The sequence below is a fragment of the Ipomoea triloba genome, chromosome 10, assembly GCF_003576645.1.
Source record: "Ipomoea triloba cultivar NCNSP0323 chromosome 10, ASM357664v1".
Lineage (NCBI taxonomy): Eukaryota > Viridiplantae > Streptophyta > Magnoliopsida > Solanales > Convolvulaceae > Ipomoea > Ipomoea triloba.
Genome location: NC_044925.1, coordinates 24,432,375 through 24,454,798, shown reverse-complemented (window position 1 = coordinate 24,454,798; position 22,424 = coordinate 24,432,375). Strand labels below are relative to the sequence as shown.

The following is a 22,424-nucleotide window of genomic DNA, read 5'->3' as shown; positions in this document are numbered from 1 at the left end:
ATTTGAGTACCATTACAAGGATAATATGGAGCTTTAGTATACAGAATTGAAGCAACGGGTAATAGTTAATCGAACAAACAATTATTATACCATGGACCATAGTGTTCCTTACAGGGTTTATTACCAAAATGGTCCATCGATTATTGCGAAATTACCAATTTGGTCCTCGATAATTTTTCGTGTCCAATTAAGTCCATCGACTTTGAAAAATTTAACCAATTTAGTCCTCCGTTTATTTTGCCGTTAACATCCGTTAAATCAGGACCAAATTGGTAATTTTGCTATAGTCAAGGGACCATTTAAGTGAAAAATTAAGGGATAAACTACAAATAATTCATCGTACTATTTGAGAACAAGCAATTAGGCTATCCAACTCAAATAACCCCCAAATAGGGCATCGAACTTAGAAAAATAAAGCAATTGAGCCACTGAAATCCAATAAAAAGAGCAATTAACCCATTTTTAAAATTTTCGGCGACAAATTTCGACACCGGCGACGACGCCATTTTCGGCGAGGGCGACCAGAAATGGTCGCCCTCGCCGGAAATGTCGACCAGTGTCGCCGCCGGTTGCTGGAAATGGTCGCCGGTGCCGGAATCTGTCGTCGAAAATTTTAAAAATGGGTTAATTGCTCTTTTTTTTTCGGTTTTAGTGGCTCAATTGCTTTATTTTTTTGAGTTCGATGGCTTATTTGGGGGTTATTTGAGTTGGATGACCTAATTGCTTGTTCCCAAATAGTACGATAGCTTATTTGTAGTGTATCCCTTAATTTTTCACTAAAATGGTCCCTTGACTATAGCAAAATTACCAATTTGGTTCTGATTTAACGGATGTTTAACGAAAAAATAAACGGAGGACCAAATTGGTTAACTTTTTCAAAGTCGAGAGACTTAATTGGTCACGAAAAATTGCTGAGGACCAAATTGGTAATTTCGCAATAGTCGAGGGACCATTTTGGTAATAAACTCGTTCCTTACCAGATGGACCATTAATATAAAGTTGATTATAAAATGTTAAAATTTTGTTTTTAGTACATTGAATGCTTATTTTTTGAAGGTTTATATTTTTGTGTATTGAAGTTCATTTTTTGTTATATTCGTGGTTCATATCATAAATTTATAATGTCTATAGTATAATTTTCCAGTTTCAGACCTGCGCTGGCTTTGTTTTCTCCGTTGAACGGGTTGTTATGTCGTGGACCCTGGACCTGAGTCTACATTCACATACACTATACTCTACATTCACAATTTGTAAACTCCACATTCACACATTACAGGATTATATGTTTAGTAACTATACTCTACATTCACATACACTATACTCTACATTCACAATTTGTAAACTCCACATTCACACATTCAAAACTCTATATTCACAGGTCATATACTCCACATTCACAACTTGATAACTGCACATTCACACATTACCGGGCTACAAGTTGCTAGAACTTCTTAACTCTATTACAGATTCACACATGCATAACTCTACATTCACGATTTCTATACCCCATATTCACAATTTGAAACCTCCACATTCATACATTTCTGGACAACTCTACATTCACACAATCATAAATCTACATTCACGATTTCTATACTCTACATTCACACTTTGAAACCTCTACATTCACACATTTTTGGACAACTCTATATTCAGCAATATGTTTACTAATTAAAAAAAAAAAAGACGACAAAAACGATGTAGTTTTGGACCCAGGTCCACCTTGCAAGGTGGACCTGGGTCCACAGCATAATTTGCCCCGTTGAACCGTTGACAACCAAAGTCTGGTCTATCGTGCTCGTAAGTCAGTAGGCCTTTATATCCTTTAGGCTTTAGGGGCCATTGCACCGTAATAGCCCAGTGCTTGGGCAGTGGCAATTTATATCATGGACCAGGTCTATACTTGTAAGGTATATAATTTCATAACATAAGATACAAAAAATGACAACACAAAACACATACACATATTATATATTTATTTATTTTTTAAATATGATTTAAGTACATAATTTGTATTTATAGGCACAGAATTTCACAACACAAAGACACAAAAATTCATAACATAAGACACAATTACTAATTTGTTTCGGTTACAGAATTCATACTCTTAATGTACATAATTTCATAACACAAAATACAAAAACTTACTACATAACTACATAAGACACACATTCTAGGGTCCATAGTGCACTGTGAACCCTAGTCCTATAAGGATTTTTCAGCAGTTTCAACGTCATCATGTGAATCTTTAGATGAAGACCCATTTTCTAGCATCTTTCCCCCTTCAATAACATTGATTTATTCTACCAGGACCAGGCTGTGTGCTTTTAATATTTAGGGGTGACAACAATCTCAATCCAATCTTCATTCATGGACATTCTGAACTCTTCAAATCCAGAAAGAGCATTTTCATTACTGAAGATTCTTTTGTCAAATTTTTTAACTGGGCTTGGTTCAGCAATATGGGCTAAGAAAAGCTCATTTTCAAAGAGCAGCAGAACAATTTACTTTAATTTGGATTTAATTTTTTTTAAATACAAGGAAAAATATTTTTTTTAAAATAAAACTAACTAAATTGTGGCCATGCCAGGCAGAAAACAAAGGGCCATCCCCTCAAGACAACAATCAAACAACATTTGACACTCAAGACATTATTTCTATCTTGCAAGGCTAAGATCACAGCTCCCTAAGCCAAAACAAATCAAATGGTCATTCTAATAACTAGATTGTTCTTTGGAGAATAATCACAAAAAGCAATATGCATGGACAATTGGGCACCATTTGACTATGTCAATTACTAAACTTGTAATCTACAAACTTTCAAATCAAATGTATTACAGGAGGAACAGAGGAGACCTGCGGAGATTAATCTCAAGGAAAAGATTCTGCTCTACTTGGTGAACAAGGAAATCCAGAAAACTTATACACCACAGTACATCATTAACACGTTAATGCATTTTTCTATGGAAGTTATGAAACGAGAAATGGGGACTATGTTAATGTGTATCCTGCATTTCCAGCTGATTTTGTGTTTCAGGTCTGACATCCAACATAAAAAGATCATTTTTGAACAATCTTGGGAACATGAAGAGAGCAAAAGCTAGTGGATGGATTCTAAAACTAATTATTCAGAAGAAGAATAGGCAATTGGCCTTAAGAACCAAGGTTGTTAATCTCTGGTTAAACCTAATCAATCAGAATATATGGCCATTGTCAGAAGGAACTAAGGCTGTTAATCTAAGTTTAATGAAAGCTGTTTTTGGTTCAAGATCGTTACAAGTAGCTACACATCCAAAATCTGGGAAACAATTTCAACCATCTACCCGAAAATTTGTGCTCTACAATAATCAAGAATCCTTATCCAAGTTGCATTCAGAACAGAATCTGACACTCATTTTACCTACTTGTTTATTATTCATTGTCAAATCTAATTCTTTCTTTCTTTGTTTATTTTCTTTATCAGTTTTTAATTATTTTAAATTTGATTTTTTGTTTTTAATAGTGGTACCGTAATGTAGTTTCTAAACATATAAATTTTATATAATGTACTAAACTTAACACTATGAAAAAATAAATTAAAAATAACTTCTTTTTTTTTTAAAGAAATTAAAAATAACTTCAGTAGTCAAAACCTTGTTAAAACACATAAATTGGTACGGAGGAGTAACTTAGCAGCATTCAACGCTTCAATCAACAATCATAAGCTTTCAAACAGACTAAGCTAAAGTGCTAAACTCCATATAAAGATACAAAATCTGCAAACATTTTCACCAAAGGTAGAAAGAAAATCCATGAAAAAAATAAAAGAAATATTAATTCCTCACATTCAATTCCCAGTTTTGTACAAAAATAAAGATTAAAAGCGGTATAAGATAACACCGATAGCAAAGTAATTTATGTTTTAGCGGAATTGAGAGTAGGGATTGTGAAAAGAACCGGCGATCGGATCAAACGGTTTTGACGGCGGAAGAGGGTGTGGAGTAGGCTTCGGCCGGGGTGGGATCCGGGTTGAGAGGGGCCCGAATGTCGTGATCGTCCGGGTCGTAATCCGGGTTGAGGTTGCGATCCATGGCTTCGCGGCCCTTCTCGAGGCAAGGCTTGCAGGCCATCTCGATGGTGATCCACCCAAGGATTATACCCGCTATTGCTATTAGCGATGCTGTTAATGCCCCCATTTCTCTTCTCTCTTCACTGCTCACTTCTCACTTCTCTCTTTCTGGAATCTGTATTAGTGTATCCCAACAATTTTTTTTATCAAATATCGATATGCTCCCCAGGTAGGTATGTATAGATTTTTTTATATTTTTTTTAAATTCCACCCGTATGATTTGTATATTAGTAAGTGAAGGAGGAATCCGTACTCATTATTTGGGGGTTTGAATTGGATAATATTGTATAATAATATTAATTCTGAAGTAGCAAAATACCACAATGAAGTAAGTCAATCTAGGTTGCTCATAACTAATTGTCTCAAACCAAAAAGGCTTAATAGGTCACTCTCGTTAATAGTTGAACTTGTAACATTGTGATTATTAAGCAATGTTTTAAAAATCCCGCTTAGGCGCCACTCGCTAGGCGTTGGCTGACTACTTAGCGTATCACCATAATTCATGGTCTAGTCAACAGGCCGGCTAGGCGGTCGACTAGGCCGCCTAGGTGCTTACTACCTAGGCAGACCTCCTAGACATCGACTAGGCCGCATAACTGCATAAGCACTAACAATGCTACATAGTTAGCTGATTAATTATTGTTCTCTTTTTTTTAATAGGTTTTTTACTCAAAACTACATCGTTTTGATCAAAATAACACTAAATTATTCAAACTCTATCTGTTTTTTAGGTTTATATTTAATTATATTTCAATATTAACTATTAAAAGTATTAAATAGTTTATAATTATCAAGTATTAAAAAATTAAAACTAATTTTTAAAAAATAAAAAAATATATATATACTGGCGCCTAGGTGCCGATTGATCACCGCCTAAGCACCCTAGGCACTAGGCGCCCGAGGAGCGCCTAGTAACTTTATCAACCATGTTACTAAGTCAATAACATAACCAATGTTTTATAATATTACTTCCAAATCGAGACTCGAATTCAAATTTGATTCGGTTATTATTGAGTCGAGTTCGAATAATAAATCAAGCCAAATTATCAACTCGAGTAACTCAAACCTTTGACTAATATCCACTAATTATATAAATATATTATTGTAATTGTTAATTGGGATTAATTGTACATTTTATTTAATTTTTTTTACTATTTAAATGTGAAGTACCTTGTGCTCAGATGACACCTTGTGTTTTATAGGAAAAGTATAGAACAAATACTATTTTGTAAATTGTAATAGAGTAAATAGCACTCAAAAAAGCCGAAGTTGAATTGGATCCTTTGTTGACCACATGGATCTCTTCTTTCATGACAATATAAGCTTCTAAAACTCTAGAAAATATGGAGCGGATCACAGAAACAAAAGCATGGTAAGTCTAATTTATTGTGTATATAACTAAATACAAGAGAATCTAAATTCAGATGAAGATTCTTCACTCACATACACAACCTTAAAGAAAACAAACACACTATATCCTCAAAGTACTCTTCTAAAAACTCTCATTCTAAACTCTCTGAGATCATATATTACAGTTGAAGAGACACTAAGCAAAGAGAACCTGTGCACTTGATGGTGATAGTTCAGATAGGCTATCAGGTGCATCCATGACTTCCCATTCAACATTAAAGTTCGACATTTCGCTTTGCTGGCGCCTCGTGACGTGTCCCACCGCGATGTTAAGGTTCTGCCCTACGACGATGATCCGGTTGCCACAGCAGTTGACACAGAAAGGCTTGCATATCAGCTCGGGCAATGGGGGTCCATCGATCATGTCCCAGTTATCCGTCTCGAAGTTGTAGACCTTAACTTTTGCCCTCTCGTGCTCTGAAACGACGAACAAGTGCCCATCAATCACGACGCTCGAGCCAGTCCAGCCTTCTCGAAGCCCGGAAGGCATGCCCTCCCAGTTGTCTGTTTTCGGGTCGTATATTTGCCCCCGAGGAACTACATAGAAGGGCCAAAACCAGCCCTCGGTTATGAAAAGCTTCCCGTTCAGGACTGCTGCATCGTACGAGGACATGTATATTCCAATATTGGAAACTGATCGCCATGTCCCGCTATAAGGGTCCAGGACTTCGGCTGAGTTGAGCTCGAAAAGATCCGAACTGTTTCCTCCAGCAACATAAACCATCCCGTCTATAACTCCACTGCCAAAAAACGACCTCGGGGTAATCATACTTTTCAAGACAGTCCAGCGATTAGTCCCAACTTCATACTTCAGTACCAAATTAAGGGGACAATCGGTATCAGAGACTAACCCACCGCAAACAAACATAACACCCTCGTGAGGCATCGAAATGCACCTGAACCCGTGGGGTATGACCTTGTCCTTGCAAGGCATCGCGGGTATGGTGTGCCAAGAAAAACTGGTGAGATCAAAAACCTTCCATTCAATTTTCCCAGTGCATTTGTGAAAGGCAAACACGAAAAGCCACGGATTATGAAACGAGAGCTCTTTTCTCCGAGAAAAGAACCTCTCCTTATTGCCAAAAAGCAAATACCAACGCTTACACACAGCCCTACACCTAAGATGGTTATCAACCGGAACCCTAAGGAGGCAATTGAGCGCAACATCATCCGGGATCCCGGGAATTAGAGGCTCTCCCCTCATAGCCAATTCGTTGTCCAACGAAGGATCTAGCAGAGTGGAACCTACCCCCGCTATCCTAAATTTCGGGGACAACATCATATGGGAATCCCCCAGTTTATGCACCGGAGATTGTTGAGACGATACCCTCACCCTTTGCATCTTTAACCTTCACATAGTGACACCATAGATGCTCATCTTCAACATACGATTTCCTTTCTCACACAACTCTATCAAAGCCTAGATAGTAAATACGCATTAATTTTTCACAAATAGGCTCACAACCAAACCATCATAACACAAAATTAGATGAATAATGAATTAACACCATCACTCATCATATAACCTAGGCATCACAAAATCATAGGTATCAAACTAAAGTATCACCACCTAGCTCCCAAAGTAAGACATACAAATACAAAAACCCCCCATTAACTCAGTCATAATCATATCTATCACTAAAGCATCACAAATTTAAGCAAGAAAATGAAAATTCAAGGCAAACTTTGACACTTACAGTTCATAAATTTTCACAAATAAAGCACTATTCATTCAAGATTTAGAAACAATAGCACAGATAAACTTCAGAACCAGAAGAAAACAAAAACCCCACTTCAAAAACCACAGAAATGAAGCATAAAACGCTAAAAGTTGAAGTCTTTATCACAGTTCTCTTACGAAAAATAAAGAGCAGAAGAAAGTAAAACCCCCACTTCAAAAAGAAACAGAAAACGCAAAAAAGTTGGAGTCTTTATCACAGTTCAGTAGCGAAAAACAAAACTGAAATTAAAATAAAAGAAAAGGGTAGCCGTAAACTTACAGACCCAAACGAAGATGGTGATGAGGGTGAAGAAGACTATTCAGCTCTCTAGAAGACTAGAAGAAAAATCTTTTGTTTTTTGCACCGTATAAGTTTGCAGCCTCAAGATTATTTGTCAGGAAATCAGCTTCGCATTCATGCTGGTGGACCATCTCACAGAAAAATAAATTTCTAAAAGAAAAAGACTTTTCTTATAGATCTGGGTATGGATAATATAGCACATAATCTAAGTTTTGGCAAGGTCCAATGAAAGAGTTATACCTAATGTAGCAAAATTATTGTAAGCACTAGACACTGATGTTTTTATTTAATTTATGAAAATTTGGGAGTGAGTATGGATAAAACCAACTAAATTATAAAGCAATTTCAGTCAAATTAGTCATACAGTTGACTTGATAATTATAAAGTTTTAAATTTGATTTTACATAGGAACACGACCTTTTGATCTTCTTGAGTACTTTTAAGTAGTGATGGAGCTCTTCTTGAATTGATTTGAGTGCACCTAAATGCCTAATGCATCTTTTTTTAAGAATAAAAACTTGATTCATTATATCACGAGAAAAACAGTTTACAAGGAAAATATGAGGATATCAAACCATTCCCTACAACCTGACACAGAAAAGGTCATCCTAGCAACAGTATAGGCGGCACAACTGGAATTTGACATCATTAATCATCGATGCCAATTTTTTAATATCATCAACTAAAATATCAAAAATAGACTTAAAAGAAGAAGATGAAATAGCATAAAAAAGAGTTTGAGAATCATCTCCACATCAACACCACCCATGCCAGTATCATTTCAAATACCAGTTGCGGTAAATCAAAATCAAATAAATTACCATTAACTCGAAGTAGCGTACAAGTTTCTTATGCGTATTTGCGTATGTATAGTCGAATTCTTGAATGGGACTGATTACATCATAAAGCATGTGAATTAACAGAGTTGTATTTCTAGAAGGTTATATTGATGGCTTTTTTTTCCTTAGATCCAATACAAATTGGACTATTGTCTCTTAATGGTAGTGTGATCCACGAGTATGGGTGTAAGGAAACAACTTGAATTGGTCCATTGTTCTAATAAACTTTAGCTAATCGCTTCCTTGGGTTAAACATAAATATAATATAAACATAAATGTGCAGTCCAACTATCAGTTTAAATTTTTAGTTGAAATTGAGCACATACTTCAATTTGGTATCAAAGTCATGCCAAAGGTCATGAATAAAAAAAAAGAGACTATGGTCCGCGTGTTGTGTGAAAACGGTCTAAAAACATTTAAAATAGAGTATCCTAACTCATAAAATATATTACTCTAATACATTATTCTAACTAATAAAATACATTATTTTATCCCATAAATTTCATTATTCTACCACATAAAGTACATTATTCTAACTCATAAATACATTGGTCATGTTTGGTAAAATAGTTAGCTTTTTAGTCAATTTTGGCTTATTCGATCACTATTAATTGTTTAACTTGGTTAAAAGATCAATATAAGTGTTTGGTTAATTAACTTTTTGTAATTCTAAAATACTAAAATTCAAAAGGTTGTTCAAAGCAACTTTTTCAATTAATTTTTTGAAAAGGAAATTATACTAAACAGCTATCTGCTAACAACTAATTTACCAAACATCTTTCTACAATCATCTAATATTATCAACTAGTTATACCATTTAATAATTTAATTAACTCAATCTGCTAACAACTAATAGATTTACTAAACATGGTCATTATCTTACCGTTGAATGTTCATTATTCTAACACACATACGGAACAATAATTTTTTTAACATCAAAATAACATCATTTTGGAGCAGTGTAGACCACAGTCACACAATAATTTGCCTTGCTTCATGGCCTATGCTAGGCCACATGTTGACATGCCCTTCGCTATAAGCTCATTAATTATAATGTTGTATGTAAAAGTGTCATATTTTAAAAATAAAAAGTAATGAATGTTCAATTATTTATACTACTTTTAAAAACATTGTGAGTCTCTTGTAAGACGAATCGAGTAAGATGAGAATGTAATGCTTATGTTATAAATGGTAATACTAATCAGAAATAAGATATTCGTTAATTATAATATTTTAAAATTAATTAAAATGTAATATTTAAAGTTGAAGAGTTACTTATAGTGTTGTTAATATTTCTCCCATGATGTGACTTATAATTATTGGGTGCCAATAAATTAGGTAACTAGCAAATCATACCTTCTGCATATACATTATAACTTCATATATTAAAAATCATTTGTTACACTATGTTCTAAGCTTGTAAAATTTTAAGACCAGCTTTTCACCAAACATTCATTAACGTTAATAACGTAAGAGGTATATAAATTAAAGTGTTTAACGACATCTTGCTCACACAATACATGTTATATAAAGTAAGTTTGAAACTAAAACCTGATAAAAGTTAAAAATTGTAAAAAGTTAAGGGTGCGTTTACTAACTGGAAATTTTCTCTAATTTTCTGGAAATTTTGAAAACTGGAGAACAGAAAACAGAAAACATGTTTACTAGCACAGTTTTCTATGTTGAAAACAGGAAATAATTTTTCAATTTTCTAGAAAACTGAAACACTATAAAAAACTGTTTTCTAAATGGAAAACAACATCAGCTATTATCTATTAGACGATATGTCATTATAACCATATTCTCACCATTATCTACTTACATATTTATTCATTACTATGATTACATTTATTATCATCTTCTTTTACTTATCATTATCTTCTATCTTTTCTATTTACATTATTTATTTAAACATAACTTATTTGATTATGCTTAAAATTATACATCATTCACATTATCTAAATTAAAAATTGAAATCTATACCACGCTTTATATTTTGATTGAACTCAATTGATTATTGGTTTTGGTCCAGATATCAGATATCGAAATTTCACACATATATTACTATATTAGAATTCAAAATAAAAATTATATATTACATACATGTCATTCAAATGAATATTTCCAAACATATTTTAAATATTAGCTCAAAAAATATTAATATTATCTAAACTAAATTTTTTGTGAACTTAATAGGTTATAATTCAAATATATTTTTATTTATGTTATATACATATATAAATTTGGTAAATTTTTTTTTTTTTACATATATTGGACTTCAAAGTAAAATATATATTTATTCTATTTAAACCAAATATATCTTAAAATATTTTAAATATAAGGTCTAAAAATAACTTGAAATTAAACTTATTGTTAATTTTATAACGTTAATTTGAAAAAATAAATTTGAAAAAATAAGTGTTAGTAAACAAGTTTTCTAAACAGAAAACAGAGAATGAAAATTGAAAAATTGAAAAACAGAAAACAGAAAACAGTTTTCTGTTAGTAAACAGACCCTAAAGGTCCCTTATCAAACTATTGTGAATATAATAGAAAATACTTTTCTTTTCTTTTCTTTTCTTTTTTTGTGAAAGACGTTCCAAGAGCACCTCTCAGATATAATAACTTATAAAAAGAAAATTAAAAGTTAAAAAATCAACCCTGCTAGATTCTTTGCCTATTTTATGGCCTTATTGGTATTGGTACGATTATTCGATAATTATAACTTTTTTTTTAGGAAAATCCGAAACATGTACACACATAAAATGCTTCAAGCTACCAACTAAATTCACTTTAAAAAACATGTGTTTCCAATGCTTTTTCTTTTTTTTTTTTCTTTTTTTTTTTGAGTACTATTAACTCTGTGTTTCCAATGCTTTATCTTCAATGGCTATCAATCAAAGTTTCACCATTTAAATACTTCATTATTTTTTTATGGTTTTATCAGGACCAAATCCACCATAAATAATGCGGGTATAGTGCTAGGCGGCTCAGAAGAGTATGTACAGACCTAAAGAATAAATAAATAATAAATATTATAAACAAGTACAGGACTAAGAATAATATTGCGGTATGGGAAATCGTACCATAGTGTTGTTGTAAGAACTAAGGACCACAAGTCACGGGACCATGAGAGACGTACTGAATAAGGATTAGTGTCTAAAAGGAGACATGATGCCCCTTATACAGTGCAAAGACCACCCGGATGCTTGACAAGTGTATGATGTTTTGCGTTCTATCTAAACCGTGCATGTCTTTCCCACTACTTTACTCTCAACACTTTTCATCTAAATATATCAAGAGGTAGCTTGATTGATTGGTGGGTGTGTTATTAGGCTTGAGGTTGCGGGTTTAACCTCCAAATAAATTAAAATAGCCATTGGGACCATGACTTATGACTCCATCAATTTTTTTTATTTTTTATTTTTTTTTATTTTGTGAAACTCAAGTAACTCAATTTATTCAATTATAATTTTGACGAGTTAATTACACTTTTGGTCCTATAACTATTGGGGTCCTGCTAATTTCAATCTACAACTTTCAAAACTAACAATTTAGTACCTTAACTATTCAAACTTTCAAAACTAACAATTTAGTACCTTAACTATTCAATTTTCCTAAATTACCGGTGAAAGGCAGCCGGCAGCCGGAAATATTTAAAGGCTAAACTGATGAAGGCAAATTTGTCTCCTCACCAAACCTGTTATGATTTGATCTCCTAAAATTTGAACCAAATCATCCAAAAGGAGCTTCCCTATTGCACAGGGTTGAGTTGAGAGTTGAGAGTTGATAATCTGCAACACATTATGTACAAGATATCCTTGGTGAGCAGTGTTGAAATAAGATTACCATTGTCTTTTAAGAACTTGATCAGCTCTCAAATCGATGAAATCGATTATTATCTCTCACAATGATTATTCTTCCTGTGCACTTGGACATAAACTTTATAGCATTGTGACAATCGCCACAAACACGCAAGTTTTTCATAACTCTAATTGGCCTTTCAGGTGGAAACGTGATGAGTGCAAAAGCAATGGCTATTCTTTCACTGTGATACCTGATCGCCTCACTCCTCTCTTGGTCACCTACTTGTTGCAACACAAAATTTGTATCTGCAACATAACCAGCTCTCTCCATTTCATCCCCTAATTCTTCCAACTTTTGGTAAATCTCCTTATATTTCGCGTGCCGCCTATCACCCGTAGCAAATGTGTGCACCATGTTCCCCTCTTCAACCCAACTCAAACCCGTTTCCTTTCTCACCCCTTGTTCCCTCAGCATCTTCCTAGCTTTGGCTGCATCTTTGTATCTACCAGCAGCCGCATAAGTATTGGATAATAGGACATGTAGGCCTGGGCTCACGGGACCTAACTCGAAAACCCTATCGGCCACATAAGCTGCCAATTCAGTGTTGCGATGAATGCGACAGCCAGTCAATAATGCTCCCCAAACAGATTCTGTAGGTTGGATGGGCATTTCTTCAACAACTTTTAAAGCCTCTTGTAGTTTTCCAGCTCGGCCAAGACAGTCCACGAACGAAGCATAATGTTGATCGCCCGGCTCAATCCCATAATCTTTCATCAACCCAAAATAGTGTTTCCCTTCTTGAACTAGCCCTGCATGGCTACAAGCATAGAGCACACACAAAAATGTAATAAAATTTGGCTTCAGCCCAGCTCTTTCAATCTGTGTGAACAAGTCAAAAACTTTCTTGGTGTGCCCGTGTTGAGCACAGGCTATAGACATTGCATTCCACATACCCAAATTCTTGACCGGCACCTCATCAAAAACTTGATAAGCACCTTCTACAAGTCCACACTTAGAGTACAAAGATATTAACGAGCTTCCCACAAAACTCGACGAATCATAGCTTGTTTTCAAGCACAACCCATGTATCTGCTTCCCTAACTCGAGCAGAGTGGAACTACCACATACTCTAATCACACTTGAATATGTGAAATCATTGACATCCAAATCTTCCACTACCGCTTCCTTGAAAAGCCTTAAAGCCTCATCATTCTCGCCTATCAGAGCATACCCACATATCATCCCACTCCAAGAAACCACATTCCTCTCAGGCATTTCATCGAACACCTTCCGGGCTATATCTATCTTCCCACACTTAGCGTACATGTCCACCAGAGAACTCCCAACAAACACATCTGAATCAAACCCTGTCTTTACAGAAAAGCAATGTATCATTCCCCCGACATTATAATCCGAAAGCATGGCGGAAGATTTCGTAGCACACGGGAAAGTATGATCGTCGGGTCTGACACCAGAACGTATCATTTCGCGAAAATACTGAAGAGCTAAGCACGGGGCCTCGTTCTGGGCCAGCGAAGAGATAACGGAGCTCCACGTGGTGGGTGACTTCACCGGTGCTTCGCCAAAGACAATCGTGGACTCAACTGGGCACTGGAGCTTGGAGTAGAAGTTAATGAGGTGGTGACAGACGAGTGGAACTGCACTGATTCCGGACTTGATGGTGTGGGCATGCAAGGCCAGGCCTTTTGGAAGGAGCCTCGAGCGGGTTTGGGAGAGGAGGAGAGCACATGTGGTTCTGTAGTTCTGCTCGAAGCTGTGATCGATTATGGGGTTGTGAGGTTTTGAGAAGTGTATGCAAGGTAATGGTCGAGGCGGGTCGAGAGAGTCTTGGAGAAGTGGTTGGCTCATTAGAAGTCTCAGAGAGCGATTTCCTTCGTTGGCATGAGCTGAATGAATGCAGTGTTCGACGGCCGAGCGGCATGTCGTCGGAGGCAAATTTGTCAACTCCACCACTCAAACCCTCAGATTTTGTAATATACTATTTTCATAACATGAGTTCCTCAAATTTGGCACAATTTCATAATATGAGTTCCTCAAATTTAGCCTCTCATCAAATTGTCCAACCTTCCTCAAAAGTGTTAGCCTGCTTTTTTGTTTAGGCTCTCATCAAATTGTCTAACCTTCCTCAAAACTGTAAGCCTGCCGAGGAGTTTCTCCAGTTGCATGAATCCTGTCAAATTTCAAAACATCTTCAGCAAGTTCAACAGAAAAGGAAGATCAAATTATAGTACAACACAGTTTATTTGGAGCTTGGAGAGAAATAGAAGTGAAATCTTAAGACTTAATATAACACAGTAACTCACTAATACACTTAAAACTTAATTGAACTTAAAACTTTCAACAAAGTAAAGTCTCTAAAACACTTAAAATTCAAATCACATCATCAAATACTAACATACTCTTACAAATCACTAATTGAATGGGGGGCAAGAAAATTAACAAAACTACATAAAATAAACAAAGTACCATATGACAGTAAACTGCCAAAAACTCTTAATAAAGCTCAGTTAGTGAGATGATTGCAATTCTGCATTAAATAATCCACTTTCAACATGTTGGCAAAGATTATGGACTATAATTGTAAAACACTTTTTAGCTTATTAAAGCCAAACCATAAGTAACTTAGGAATTAGTTTGTTGATTATTCACAATCCACACAGGAGACCACAACTATAAATTATGTTATGTGCTGTATGCAGGAACTGGCTAATTATCATAGTAATTTTCAGAACCTAAATATTCCATTTCAAGAAATCATAATAATAATAATTATGTTACAAAGAAGAAAACACAGATCAAAATCAGGAGCAAAAACATCACCATCTAGCCGATAATCTAACATTTCTCATCAAGTTTCATGTTTTGTAATATAATTTTGAATATCTGAAAATCTAACAAGTATGGTAAACAAACAAAAACTATCAAAACAAGCACCACTCAACAGAAAGATGATCGATAATAACATAAGCAGCTCACCGGAAAGTTAGATCTTGAAACGGGAACTCAACCACCTCCACCTCAAACCAGACGGCGGGCGGGACAACCGTCGACGGCGCAGGTGTCAATCTGCTCTCTGGTTTTGCATCAACGCCACGGCTGTTGCCCACGGCGTGACGGAGATTTTAGTTGGCCTTGCCTGTCCCAATCAGGCCAATTAAGCCCAGTAAATTTTTCACAAGCACTCATTAAGCCCATTTGTACCATACACATCCAGGCCCGATAATATCCAAATAAAAATGATTTTGGTATTGGCAATTTATTATTTATAACATGGACCATGGTCCACTTTGCAAAGTGAATTCATGTTTAAATACACAATTTATTTATATATTGAATGATCTCAATTTAGATATTAATGTCCACAATTTGAATTATCAATCATGGTTAATTACACTAGTTTTTTTTTTTTTTTTTGAAAACCAAATTACAGGGTTGTTATGCCGTGGACCTGGATCTACATTCACATACACTATACTCTACATTCACAATTTGTAAGCTCCACATTCACACATTACAGTATTATATGTTTAGTAACTATATTACCACTGTTATGCATTCACACATTCAAATCTCTATATTCACAGGTCCTATACTCCACATCCACAACTTGAGAACTCAACATTCACACATTACAGGGCTACAGTTGCTAGAACTTCTTAACTCTATTACAGATTCACACATGCATAGTACATTCACGATTTCTATACTCCATATTCACAATTTGAAACATCCACATTCACACATTTCTGGGCAACTCTACATTCACACAATCATAAATCTACATTCACGATTTCTATACTCTACATTCACATTTTGAAACTTCTACATTCACACATTTTTGGACAACTCTATATTCAGCAATATGTTTACTAGTTTTTTTTTATTAAAAAAAAAAAGACAAAAACGACGTAGTTTTGGATTCAGGTCCACCTTGAGGTCCATCTTTCATGGTGGACCTGGGTCCACTGCATAATTTGCCCAAATTACACAAGTAGTTCTTAACTCGCAAGATAAACATTTCGGTTTAATTATACATTGGAATGCATGTAATCTAAAAAGATCGAATATATATTATGTCTAACTTTTTATATAAGTATTCTTTTTACATTAGATTATTTTATATTTATGACTAATATTTTATTCTTCTCCAATTTTCAGGTTTCGATAAGACTGTTTGATTTAAAGAAAAGTTTATAAAGTATATTTTATTTTGTTCATAATGGACTTATATGTTAGACTGCACAATTAGAACTTCAATTTTTAAGTGGTCAAATGTTCCATTTTTTGGGTTAAAAAAATGGTTTGTCCTTAATTTAATGCTTTGTAATTCTAATTCAAAGTCCTTTCACTAATGGGCTTTGAATTGAAATTACATACGGAGTATATATTTTCAAAAACCTATCAAGATAATAATATTTTGAATGACTAAAATATTTATCATTTATGTACACATTTAATTTCTCATATAATATTTATATATATTATTTAAAAATTATAACACATTAATTGAATAATTGGTAGTTGGGCATTCGCGCAAAGCGCGTGCCTGCAACTAGTTTAGAATATAAGCATGATTATGATTGTATATGTTATGTCTTTTGGATAATTGCAAAGAATGAAGTTGATAACAGAAGCTTCCACCCCTAACAAAAAGGTGCCATCTTTGCCTATCAAACTATATTTTGGTATATTGATAAATAAGAGTAATGGTTTAGGTTACACTGTAAAGTAAGTCCCGAATGATCTGGGAGCTAAGTGTAGGGCTATCCAATCAATCTCTAGAGTCCAGTCCAATTGAATTTCACATATTTCGAATGTTACGATCGCATATTCTCATACATACTCGTAAAATCTACGAAGACCAAACTCTTTATATACCACCCGCTTACTGCTTTACAGCTAATTTACCCCTACACCCCAACACGGCGGTCATGTCAAAACGCGAAGCTCTTTGTCACCATGGAATAGAGAGATGAAAGAAAGAGAATGCCAAATGTCATCTTGCTAATTTGTGGTTTTCATAAATGAGGGGCCCACTTAATACTATTGTCGAATTTATACTAATAGCGTGTCGGTCACAAATTGCGCCCAACGGACGCATGCAATGCAGTAAGCCAGTAACGATATTGTTGCATTGTCTATGTCAATTTTTTTTTTTTCAATTTTAGATTGACTTAAATTTTATAAAAGAATACTTATTTTCCTATATAAATATGTAAACTATATAAAAATACATTTTGGTATATTGATAAATAGGAGTAATGGTGTAGGTTACAGAGTAAAGTAGTACCGAATGACTTGGGAGTGTAGGGCCATCCAACCGACCCCCAGAATCCAGTCAAACTGAATTCACATATTTCGAATGTTCAAATCCCATATTCCCATACATTCTCGTAAGACCCACCAAGACCGAACTCTTTATATACCACCCGCTTGCTGCTTTACAGCTAATTTACCCCTACATCCCAACACGGCGGCCATGTCAGAACGCGAAGCTCCGCCGCGTCTCCTCAAGCACAAAACATGGTCTCCCAACATGTACCGCGAGGAGACTTGGGTCCGGCGGCAGGCCGGGAATAACAACCGCCCCCGCCCCCGCCGCGACAGATGCAAGAGCGTCACCGACGACGACTTGGATGAACTCCGCGGGTGCATCGACCTGGGGTTCGGCTTCCACCCGGAGCCCCACGATTTGGATCCCAAACTCGCCCACACTTTTCCCGCTCTAGAACTCTTCTGCGCCGTTAACAAACACTACAACCAATCCCTGTCGTCGATGTTTGATTTAGGTAACGCTAATCGTCGATTCTTCTTTCTCGTTGTTTTACTGCATTGTCTGATATTGCCCCGTTTTTTGTTCGGAAATGATGAAGCCGAAGATCCAGAGACGGTGAAGACTAAATTGAAACAGTGGGCGAAGGTGGTGGCTTGTTCGGTGCGCCAATCTTCGCGAATCCCATAAAACTGCAACAAAGTTTGTCCTGGGGCCCGCTCTCGAGGATATTAAGGAGGAAAAAGTTGGAAGTTTTCACAACATTCCTGTACAGCATTAAACTTTTTCACAACTCAGACAATTATTTTAAGTATTTTAATGGTAATGCTGGTTTGGTAGGATGGGATTTTCTTATATTTGTCAACATTTTTTATTAAATGTGGTTTCCTAAATTAATTTATTGTTCTGTATTATTGTCTGCATACCGCCATCATAGGGAATGATTCGTTTGTTGCAATAATCTATTGGTTTAAAATTTAAATCTTACATGAGTTAAATCACAATATTTAATATTATACCGTTTATATTTTAAAATATCAAGATTACTTAGATTTATGTCGAATTAAATGCACCTATAAAATATATATGTTGAGAAAATCATAAGAAACGGTAAGTAAAATATATGTTGAGTTAGGTAAGTAAATCAACGGTGCTTAACTTTTAAAGTTATTTTGAAGGTATAAAATTTAAAGGTTAGACGTTTGACTTCCAATCGAAGTGGTCTATTGGCCTTGTGATACTCTTGAGTAGTAATTACGGATTTTCTTTGTCACTAAACATATGTATATATAATTTCTATTTATAGAAGAATACTCCATACAAAGTTACTTCAAACGGGCTAATTGATTGTAGTAAGAAAGATAATTAGCCTGATGGATTGGGAAAATTATGCTATGACCGTGTTCACCTTGCAAGGTGGATCAAAGTTTATGTTTACAATTTTAGAATTATATGTTCACAAATTTAGAACTACTCTATATTCATAATTTTAGATCTCAATATTCACAATTTTGTTATATAGATTCAAAAATTATGTTATACTACTGAATATAGAGTTCTGTAATTGTGAACATAGTGTTGTAAAATTATGAACATGGAGACCCGAATCCATGGCATAACAATTGAGTGGATTGGTTTTGGACCAGTCTTTCAATCTCTTATATGCTACATGAACTTCTTATGTTACTTTTGGGATCACTTTGCGAGTCATCGGCTACATTGGCCTGAATTCTAGATAGTCGTTGTCATTGATGATCGAACTGGGCTTTTTTTTAAACAAAATATTATATTAAAATAAGTCTGAAGACAACACAGTACAAATATATGATGGAGGGCAAGAATACCACTTCGTACAACCAGATGTAGAAATGGTTTGCTTAGCTATCTCATGAGTCGTTGGATTCATTGATTGTTTAACAAAAGATAAAAACACTTAAGCAAACCCACTCAACACGTTTTTAGTATCATTAGTAATTAATAATCAAACAAAAAGAAGATTCTCCATTATTGTGATTTAGACTTTGAATGACTTTGAGAAAATCTGTCTCCACTTGAATGTCATCCATATTATTCTCCTTGATCTAGCTCAAAGTCTCTCTTATTACTGCAACTTCAGCTTCTATTGGAGAGTAATTGCCGCATCGTTGGATTCCCCTTGCTGCTATGAATCTTCAATTATAATCATCTCTAATGATGCTGCCAAACACATATCACTTGTGTTCGTAGAGTGAGGGAGAACAATTAGTCATTTTGTTTATTTCTTCGGGTTATCCCCAGTTATGTTTGACAAAAAAAAAATGATGCTGCCAAAACCCATCTTTGAGTGCTTTTGTTGTTTAGCCCACAGTGTATGTCATAGGCAAATTATACCATGGACTATGATATGGATCTTAGTCTAAATGGATGAATTTAATAAATTGAATTAAAATTTGAGCAGAAAAGGCACAAAATTTTTTTATTAACTTTTTTTTTGAGTATAACTGACCCCATTACATTGTAGTATCTGTTTATACATACTTTCACGACCTATTGAAATACCTCCATTGAAACTTAATCTTATGACCTCCCATATGAGAGAGACTACATACCATATGAGCACAATGTCTTTGGCTTTTATTCAAAAATTATAGAAAGTTAAAAATGATTGTTCGGCAAGTAAATAAATAGTGAAAAAAGTGCAAGTACGGAGTATATTCCACCTCTTTATAAGAGCATTCATACTTGTGATTTTTTGAAGGATATTGCCAGAATAAGAACCATGTGTTGAGGAAGGAAGCTGATGTGAATGACAAAATTTTGCTAGTTATTTCTCCTACAAAAAAAACAGTGCAATTCGCACGTTTGGGCATCAGTTCGCACCTTAGCGGGCGCGTGAGGAGACGAGTCAGAGTGGCCACCATGACTTTTAAAGTTTTTTTTTCTTTAAATTTGTTGTTTTTTTTTTTTTTAAAATTTATTTTGTCAGTTTGTCAGCATTTATTTGTTGTCAGTGTCCCGCTTTAACTGCCACGTGTAAAAGCATAGCCATGTAGAGTTTTCACTGACCCACACCCACTCCACTTCCAACCAGGAAAAGAAGAGTTGAAAGCCGCCCGCTTCACCCGACCCAACCCAACCCTCAGCACAAAAGAGGGTTTGCGTTTCTGCCGCGAATTTCGAGATTTGTTTGTGGTGCGTTCAGAATCTACACGGCTCCAGACGGGAGATGGAAGGAAGACGCCGCCTCTTTGACCGTCCAGAATTCCGAACAAGTTTTATATCAGTGTAAGTGGAAGATTGGTAATTCTCTTTTCACTGATTATATTACCCCTAACTACTGTGTTTTCGCTGCTTTAGTTAGGTCTATACATAGATGTCCTTAAAGGAATTCTTAGATGTATTGATTAATGCTAGCAGGGTTCTGCAGATCCTCAATAATTTACTACTTCGTTCAATTTTTCAAGCGTGTGATCTTAATACACTATAGTGTGACTGTGTTCTCTGTGTTGTTATTGTACTTTATTTTCTGGTGAAATGACTAGGGCGAACAGCAGAAGGATGGATTTCATGTTGTTGTAGAGGAACAGGAAGAAGAAATTATAAATTATTGATTAATCTAAAGAACATGTTCTTGTTTCGATGTGTCATATCACCTAGCTGTGTTTGGTTTTTGGTTGACCTCTGTTCCGAATTTGATTATTGGAACATCTTTCTTGTATATCTGCCAGTAAAACAAGTGAGGCAAATTGGTAGCAAATGGATGGTTAAAACATGATTCAGCTGTGAAAATTTTTACTCTCTAGGTTGCAATTTATCATTGTAGGACATATTTCAGCAAAGCAGATTGTTAAAAGCTTCTAGATTGTGATTTATAGTTGTAGCACTTATTTCTACTGTAGGTTTGAATAAAACTTCAATATCCTTTTTCAATAGCATGCCTCTATGTTTTCCCTGCATTTTTGTTTATGGCTGCCAGGCTGTGTGTCAGTGTTTGAGGGTTGGATTTATCAATTGAACAGTATTTAATACCCGTTTATGAGTTTCCAGTGCTGCATTTCTGATTTTAGCGTTGCAAATGACATGATGATCTAGGGTCATGCAGATGCTGTACTCCACCCTTGAACTGCTTCATATATATATCACAAAAGACGTAATAATTGATCAGTCACCAGTTTAAATGCCACGGTTCTGCATTTACCAACAGCCAAATAATTGTAATGATGTGCAAAACATCTGCCGGAGTTTCTATGTCATTCAAAACAATTCCCATAAATATTAGCTTATTGGTCATTTAGACGCTTCCAGCCAGGAAAAAAACTGCTTTTCTGAGATTACATTCTGTGGAAGCAGTTCAAGGGTGGAGTACAGTTTCTTTAGCATTCATTCAATCCTTTATCTCATGTATCCGTGTAATTTTTGTTGTTCTATGGGACATTTCAATTTTGGACTTTTGGATTTTTGAATTTTTGAATTTCACTTCAGGATGGTTGTGGCATATGGACAAATGAGAAACACAACTTATTTCTTAATCTTCTAGAGGCATCATTTGTTAAGAAGATGCACAAGTCAATGACCTTACACAGTTACACTCCTAGTACCAGGAGCAGAATAAGGTTAATAGAGTCCGTAAGGACAGCCCAGGTGGTATGAGTGCTCTACCTACAGTTGAGAGGTTGGAGGTTCGATCTCAAACCCTTGGGTTTGAGCCCGTGTAACCTAGGTTGGTTTACCTCCTTGTGATCTTTTGCCGGCTAGGGTCACAGGGCGAGGAGAAAGCCTCCTTAAAAGAGAATAAGGTTAATAGAAGTTTGTCTCATAAGTTAAAACATATATATATATATATATATATATATATATATATATATATATATATATATATATATATATATATATATATATATATATATATATATATATATATATATATATATATATATATATATATATATATATATATATATATATAT

At 35.0% G+C, this 22,424-nt stretch overlaps 4 protein-coding genes across 7 annotated transcripts in view; 2 read left to right on the top strand and 2 right to left on the bottom strand.

The window, feature by feature from the left end:
• Nucleotides 1-5,461: 5,461 nt before the first annotated feature.
• On the bottom strand, nt 5,462-7,662 carry LOC116032829 (F-box/kelch-repeat protein At1g30090). 2 transcript variants are annotated; one of them, XM_031275552.1, is made up of 2 exons: nt 7,519-7,662; nt 5,462-6,938 (listed from the first exon to the last, which is right to left on the bottom strand). In XM_031275552.1, the coding sequence occupies exon 2, from the start codon at nt 6,858-6,860 to the stop codon at nt 5,655-5,657; it is 1,206 nt and encodes a 401-aa protein (XP_031131412.1). In that variant the 5' UTR covers nt 6,861-6,938; nt 7,519-7,662; the 3' UTR covers nt 5,462-5,654. The 2 variants fall into 2 exon arrangements, with proteins under 2 accessions (XP_031131412.1, XP_031131413.1); XM_031275553.1 differs by having other exon boundaries at nt 7,523-7,647.
• A 4,165-nt stretch (nt 7,663-11,827) lies between these two features.
• On the bottom strand, nt 11,828-15,323 carry LOC116032716 (putative pentatricopeptide repeat-containing protein At5g52630). Its single transcript, XM_031275420.1, has 2 exons — nt 15,183-15,323; nt 11,828-14,376 (listed from the first exon to the last, which is right to left on the bottom strand). Exon 2 carries the CDS (start codon nt 14,052-14,054, stop codon nt 12,249-12,251), a length of 1,806 nt encoding a protein of 601 aa, XP_031131280.1. The 5' UTR covers nt 14,055-14,376; nt 15,183-15,323; the 3' UTR covers nt 11,828-12,248.
• Nucleotides 15,324-17,685: 2,362 nt separating this feature from the next.
• LOC116033350 lies at nt 17,686-18,460 on the top strand. The gene is made up of 2 exons (XM_031276099.1): nt 17,686-17,995; nt 18,080-18,460. Exons 1-2 carry the CDS (start codon nt 17,686-17,688, stop codon nt 18,166-18,168), a joined length of 399 nt encoding a protein of 132 aa, XP_031131959.1. The 3' UTR covers nt 18,169-18,460.
• A 2,088-nt stretch (nt 18,461-20,548) lies between these two features.
• Nucleotides 20,549-22,424, top strand: part of LOC116032462 (glycoprotein 3-alpha-L-fucosyltransferase A-like) — an 8,691-nt gene continuing 6,815 nt past the window's right edge. Inside the window, exon 1 of one of the 3 annotated variants that reach the window (XM_031275035.1) lies at nt 20,549-20,742. The gene's annotated coding sequence lies outside the window, so the exon portion shown is untranslated. Of the gene's footprint in view, nt 20,758-22,424 lie in introns of all 3 variants that reach the window. The other 2 variants (XM_031275032.1, XM_031275034.1) reach the window with 2 other exon arrangements.